The 7149-nt window shown below is 49.5% G+C and overlaps 1 protein-coding gene across 1 annotated transcript; it reads right to left on the bottom strand.

Moving 5' to 3' along the window:
- Positions 1-6: 6 nt before the first annotated feature.
- Positions 7-6986, bottom strand: SCNN1A (sodium channel, non-voltage-gated 1 alpha subunit; the record flags this gene model as incomplete). Its single annotated transcript, XM_008938234.1, has 12 exons — positions 6620-6986; positions 5936-6191; positions 4868-5055; positions 3957-4057; positions 3121-3284; positions 2683-2781; positions 1898-2015; positions 1569-1647; positions 1187-1244; positions 1013-1068; positions 382-457; positions 7-155 (listed from the first exon to the last, which is right to left on the bottom strand). Coding segments are annotated over exons 1-12 (1691 nt in total), but the record flags the coding sequence as incomplete, so codon positions are not given.
- Positions 6987-7149: the final 163 nt, after the last annotated feature.

The following is a 7149-nucleotide window of genomic DNA, read 5'->3' as shown; positions in this document are numbered from 1 at the left end:
GAGCGCGGCTGCCGGGAGCGGAACCAGCGCAGGGCCAGGATAAAGGTGATGGCGAGGAAATCCAGAACCAGCTCTGCAAGCTCCATCACAGACAGGACCGAGGAGCCAAACCAGAGACTCCACTGGTTCCCAAGCTGGGACAGCAGAGTTACTACCTACGAGAGAGAGAGAAAGGACACCGAGGTCAGCCCTTGTTCAAGCTTTTTACCTTGCTGTCTGCTCCCCTGAGCAGTACCCCCATGGACTAGGGAGTTCCTCCCCACCCTGCAGCAGGAAAAGAGAGCTGGTACCAGCAATGCTGCTGGAACAAACACCTCCCATGATGGAGGGACATCATGTTGGAGTGGGTAGCTAGAGAGGACATGGCAGTAAAGTGTGTACCGTGAAGGCTGGAGACTCCCCGTTGGTCTTGTAGTTCCACTCCTCAAAAAATATATTCACTTTGGCAACACCATTCCTGTAAATCAAAGGTGGTGCTCAGTAACCCAAAATCTGCAATCTCAGCATTTCTTCACCAAGCATAATTGTCTTTTTTCCCTTCTGCCCCTGTCCTCCTCCCACATATACCACACAGAGGCTTTTCCCAATCTCTGCAGTTCCCTCATTCTGCACTGAATACAATCTTTGGTGCTCGCAGTGCACTTCTGAGACTGCACTGTGAAACCCAAAGTTTGGGTTTCAACCCAACGTTGGCAAGTACAAGCTCCTGCCTGGCTCTCCTTCCCACTCTTCCATGAGCCCTTATCATGACTCCAGATCACACAGCAGCTGTCTGGGGTGGGACTTACAATATCATAGTAGGGTCTGACCCTTTTCAGATTCTACACTTGGATTCCAAGTCTGTTTATTTTGTTTATTTCTACTCTGACTCAAATCCACTGGCCTTGTCCACAGGGTCCATGCCCAATCTCATCTCATCAGTAATTTAACCTTTAGTCTGACACCCTGACAGACTCGCACTACACTGGGATGGTTTCTGGTTTGGATGCAACCTCTCTTTAGGGGCTCTCACCTCTTGGATGTGATATTGTATTTGTTTTGTTGTGAAAGCACGTAAAAAACCCAGTCCTGAAATGAAAGTGCAATAAATTGTGTTACACGATCACAGTCATCTCCTGTAGGTTTAGTACCAGTCTCCAAATGGGAGGTGAAAGCAGTGCTGGGGAGGCAGGAGACCTCTCCTCACCTCTGAGACAGCAGAAGGCCAGCGGGAGTATCCAGCTGACAGCCGGTATTCTGTCATTCTGCAAGACAAGAGGCTGTATTAGCTGTGGAGGCTGCGGGAGCCACAAGGCCAGGCCTCCTAACCCCCTAGGCACAACTGCAGACTCCCTCCTATGCTGAAGTTCTGCCCAATTCCCACTGAGCTTCTGCAGAGTCCTCAGGAGCTCACCCCTAAGTTGACACTGATGCTCCTCAGCCATTTCAAATTCCTGATCGGAGAAATATAAGTCTGGGTTGCAGCTCAGCTGTGACCTCAAGCTTTTGCCCTGGTCAGTGAAAGCTTTCCAACACCTCGAGGAATAAAGAGTTTCCATTCTGCCTGAGTAACTGGTGATCAGACTTACTTGCAAGGTTTCCGACACTTGTGGAAACAGCCCAGTACGTCAGCTTTGAATTCAGCCAGGAGTTTGTAATAGCAGTAGCCTGAGCAGCAGAGAAAGTAAATCCAGGTAAGATCACAGTATCTGTATCCAAAAGGTGATGTGCAACAGCGAGGGGAATCCAGAGGTTTCCTTCCACAGGCTCAGAGGGACTAACCATCCGAGACAAGAGTGTTTTTCAGATGTCCCACACCAGGAAGTTCACACTGAAGACAATGAGATGTACTGGGATGTGAGGTGGACCAAATAGGTCCAGGTGGGCATAAGCTTTACTCCTCCTCCTGTCCACTTACCCCAGGCCACGTGCTTTGTGTAGTCACAGTACTCTGCTCCAGCAGGCAAGGGGTAGAAGTAATATGCACAGCCACAGCGCTCTACCATGTTGAGCTGAAAGCAGGAGCGAATGCAGACCTGGGGGGCACAGGGGGTGGAAAAGGCTGAACAAGGGAACCAAACCCACTGCAGCCTCTATCACGTCACACTATTAACAGAGCCTACGGACCAGCAGGACTGCTGGGGACTGAAGCATTTCAGAAAAGTAGGGAAACAAACTAGCACGGGACCAGGAGTTGTTTTGTGCACCAGAGTAGTATAAGAAAGATATTGAGTTGCTGGACTGGGTCCAGAGAAGAGCAACAAAGCTGGTGAGAGGGCTGGGGAATATGTCTTACAAGGAGCAGCTGAGGGAGCTTGGATTGTTTAGTCTGGAGGAGACTAAGGGGAAACCTCATTATGCTCCATGACTACCTGAAAGGAGGTTGTAGTGAGGTGGGTGTTGGTCTCTTCTCCCATGTAACTAGTGATAGGACAAAAGGAAATGGGCTTGAGTGGCACCAGGAGAGGTTCAGATGGGATATTAGAAAGAATTTTACTGAGAGAGTGGGGAAGCACCGGAACAGGCTGCCCAGGCAGGTGGTGGAGTCACCATGTTCACATGTTCAAAAAACACGTGGACGTGGTACTCCAGGACATGGTTTAGTGGCCATGGTAGTACTGGGTTGATGGTTGGACTCAATGATCTTAGAGGTCTTTTCCAACTTTAACGATGCTATGATTCTATCACTCTATAGCGAGTTACCTGTTCGGTGTAGCGGGACGAGTACAGATTTTGCACGGGCACGTTGCTGCCATCCTCTGTGCAATCACTGTAACTGCCCCCAAGGCGCACAGTCATCTCCTAGAATACCAAAGAGTCATTACACAGAACTGGCACTTTGCTGTTCTCTTTCTGTTTCCACACCACACACTGCTTGTCCATCAGTATCTGCTCATTATGCCTTCCTCGGGGTGCCAGCTCTCCTGCTTTCTTCCACTTATTTCATTGTTCACCGACAGTCACGTTGCAGCTTCTCATCTAGTTCAGTCAGGTGCTCTTCTTCCCCTCCCTTCACTCCATGTGACTAATGCCCTCCCTTAGACACACACTGGACCAGTGACAACCCATCTGTACCTGCTCACCAAGTTAAACCTCTCCCGTAACCTCATGTCCACAGTTCTTCCCCTGCTGCTTCCTCACCTTTCTCATGCTGATGGAGGTCTCGATACCTGGTCGCACGTTGAAACCCCCATCATCCATGAAGGCTGGCTCGTTCTGGTCATGGACCATGACCCTAGCTCCTGTCACCGTGGACAGCAGAGGGATGAAATCGTTCTGTTCCGTGCGCACCACCAGAGAGAGCCCTGAGGAAACATCCGAGGTTATGGGCAGCCGTTGTGCAGAAGTGGAGAGAGAGAGCAGAATGGATAGAAGAGTCTGTAGGAGGTAAGGGAAGAGAAACATCAACCAGGACTGCACCAAAGTTGGGCAGCAATGGAAGGTGGCTGGAGGGAGGCCAGAAACAAAGCTGGAGGCTCGAGGAGAAGCCAGAGAAAACTGTTTTTTTTTTTCACTGTGGCTTAGGAAAAGCAGAACTGGGAACTGAAAGAGATTTCTTAATGAAGAGACTTGAAGATAGATGGAAGAAAAGGCTGAAGACTGGGCCTAGACAGGTTTCAGGGGGCTTGGTAACACTGGTTCAGTGTTCATTGGTTCAGCTGCTGGAAAGTGGAAAATGGGGAAGGAGGAGCTGAAGACCAGGTTCTCAGGAGTACAGCACTACAGCTCAAGGGACTTCAAGAAGGGCCAGCACAGGTCCAGAGAAAGCAAGAAGGCAAGGATCAGACACAGATGGGAGAGTTCAATAAGGCAGCAGTGAGGGACAGCCATCTACACATGGCTGAAAATAGAGCTCAGGCAAGACAGAGCAGGACTTCTATCTGCCACCACAAATGTTAAGCACAGCAAGATACCAGTAGCTCCTGGTGAAAACAGAGCTGAGCTGTTGTCCTTACCAAAGAGTGCCTCTCACCCACCATTATTGATCCCAGGCAGTGAGGATGTCCACAGGCTGCTGCTGTTGTCATTAAAGGTGTAGCAGTTCCCATACAAGGGATGGTGGAAGTGGGTGTAATTCCTGAGGTGGGAACAGAAACATTCACATGGGTTCAGAAGGGCTGCGAGACCAAGGAAAGTGCTTTCTGAAAGGAACAGTGTTTTTCCACCTGCAGGGAGAGGGGTTTATGGCAGATGAGCAGTATTTGTTATGTAAACTTGCCTGAACAGGGAAAAGCAATTAAAATGTGCTGTAAAAAATGTCCTGGAGCTGGACAGGTTTTTACACTATGGTGTTCCTAGTGCTAACGCTTGAGAGACCAAATAGGTTTTAGCAGTACTAGCAATTACTTTTATTATCTTCCTAATATTGACAAAATTCTTAGCTCTTCCTACCTCTCTTCCTCCCTTGCTGATGGATTTCATTCTGCCACTTCTTTGGGGCTTTTTGACCAAAAAATGGCAGGAGAGAAGATGGATTTATTTTTTTTTTTTAACTGTATTTTTGTAACAACTCTCTCTTCTCCTCCTCCTGTACGTAGGCCAATATGTACCACTTTATCACTGCAGAGAGTTGAATAAAGAGACTTGCACTGCACACCTGTACCCACTCTGGGGTTTTACCAGTATAACTATTTCATTTATGTGAAACCCAGGAAAATGAGAAACCATTCTCTGAGGCTCACAGTTTCAGGTCACAGAAACTGTGCCCCTCATGAGCACAAGCCACAGGAAAGACTCAAGAAACAATCTGAGACCATGGGAACTGAACAAGGAACAATCCTGTCTTGGGAAAGAGGATCTCTACCGTGGGTTTCTTGATGCCCCGTGGAACCAGGCACAAAACAAGGGTGTTTTCAGGAAGACTTGTTGGGATGTTTCCAGCACTTACGCCTTGTCGCATGTCGCTTCATTGAAGCGGCAAGAATAGATGAAGTTCTCAAAGTCAGACTCATCCAGGGCTTTTGCATCAGGCATCTGTGCCAGGATATTGATATAGTGAAAGCTGTACCACTCCCGCACGGCATCCACCCCTGAAGAGTACGCCTGATGGAAACAGTCCTTGTTGTTTTCATTGCACTACAAAGAGAAGGAGACAACCGGCCATTTCAGAGAAGCTTTGTCCAGGAGGCAAAGCCGTGGCTGTGGATTAACCGTGTTCCCTCAGCACAGGCAGGAAGTGAACCTGAGGGATTGGGAGCTTCACAGGGTTCCTGCACTCCACCAAAAGGCAATCAGCAGGATGGGGAAAACCAAAACCAGGGCAGCTCCTCGGTGGAAGGGAAACATCAGGTGAATGAACAAGGCTGAGTAAAACCCAGGAGGCACCACGCAGCAGTGAGGTGTGCAGGGTGCTCTGCTGCATATAAATGCTATGTGGTATAAATCCAGAAACTTTAAATTCTTGCATGGAGAGCTCTTCCTCAGGGTGTGTCTAGAAAAAAAATCTGTGATCCTGTGGGAACTGCAGTTAAATGGCAAGCGATTAACTCCAGTCCTTCGGAGCTTTTTAAGATGCAAACACAGATACCCTGGGGCGAAGAAGGTGCTACCTGGAAGCAAATGCGACCATGATCACATTTCACGTGACCTACAGCCCTCCCATGATTTCCCCTTTGCTATTATTGAGCAATAATGCGGTTGATGTTAATAAATGGCTCTCCAAAGGCAACTGCAACGCTGATGTAGCCTTCAGGAAGGACAAAGTTGCCCTGCTCTATGTAGGAAAAGATGGGCACCGATACAGACTCTTGGGGCCCATGTGGATAGAGACAGGATTTGGGGAGCAGGATTGTGTTGGGCAAAGGCTTCTGATCTACCTTTATCTCTCATTAGCAAAAGCTACTGCTGCTTAATCAGACTTACATGCAGGGAAAAGGGTGGCCAAGGGTCTAAGAAGACCGAAATAGCTAGGCAGAGACCAGAGTGGGTAGGACATAAAGATATCTAGGGATCTCACCAGAACAAAGCCAATTTTCCAGTCATTCTTGTCCACCGAGGGACTGTTCTCTGGCATGTTGACTAAGTTATCCCGCTTCTGCCGTCGCAGCGGGTGGCGCTGGACGTGATGGAGCAAGCTCCTTGAGCTACGCTTTCTTGTCGACAGGGTGGACCAGTCACTACGTGCCAGAGACATGTTGTAGTCATAAAGGTCTAGCAGTGTCTGATGCGTGATTTGGTCCAGCTCATCCAGCTTCTTCCGGATGGCGCTGTATCTATAAGAGGGGGAGAGAGGAGCCTGCAGGTTTAGGGCTGTATACGCATGAACAGCTCGGAATAAGATGTGCAGCAAACCAGCTTTGCTGGGGTAATTCAGGACATTCCTGCCACCAGCTGAAAACACAACCCCTTGCTGGAGGCTACAGTCCTCACAGGAGAGAAGTAAACGCATCTGGTTTTGCCCTGTGGCAGTCTCCAGTGCAGCCTACTAACACACACCACCAAGACGAACTGCCTAAACTAACACGCCTTCCTCTGAATGCCTTGCAGCACAGTCCTGTGAAAAAGTGTCCCTGCCACTGGTACCGCCGCTGCTACTGAAGGGGACGGTCAATGACCATCCTCAGGAGAACAAGAGTGCATGCTTTTGTCGTACGCCCGCAAAAATTAAGGCAGCTGACAGCTCTGGATGTCTATTTCTTACCTGTATGGATTGAGGGTGCACAGCGTCACGGCTGGGAAAGTCAGCCTGTCGGAGTTAAGGTTGAGGTTGAGATTGACAGGGTAGCTGAAGTACTCCCTGTAGAGGATCCCAAACTGCCAGTACATTAAGCCGAAGGTGAAAAAGAAGAGAACGGACCAGAAGGCTGTCTTCATCTTATTCTTTTTAGAGCATACCAGGCGGATAGCCCCATGGATGGTTGTGTTGCTGCAGAAGAACTGGAATAGCTCCTGGTACGAACTGTAGAATTCAATAAGACCCTCCTGTTCATCTTCTTTCTGCTGCTCCTCTTCTTGCTTGCACTGCCTCGTTTTCTCCCCTTCTGGCATCTTCCCTGTCTTCAGAGACCCACCCTACGGCACAAACTCACAATCAGGGAGCGGACCGCAAGGCTCCGGCTCTAGGAAGCTGCGCGGGGTACGAAAACGGACCGCGCATCACCGCCTCCCCAGTGCGCTGCTCCCCGCGCCCGGCCGCGGCTCTGGGAAGCTCCCGCCCGCCCCGCCCGGCGC

Source organism: Merops nubicus, unplaced genomic scaffold (genome assembly GCF_000691845.1).
Source record: "Merops nubicus isolate BGI_N331 unplaced genomic scaffold, ASM69184v1 Scaffold6664, whole genome shotgun sequence".
In the NCBI taxonomy this organism is placed as follows: Eukaryota; Metazoa; Chordata; class Aves; order Coraciiformes; family Meropidae; genus Merops; species Merops nubicus.
Note: the sequence above shows the minus strand (reverse complement) of the source record. Positions and strands in the feature narration are given on the sequence as shown.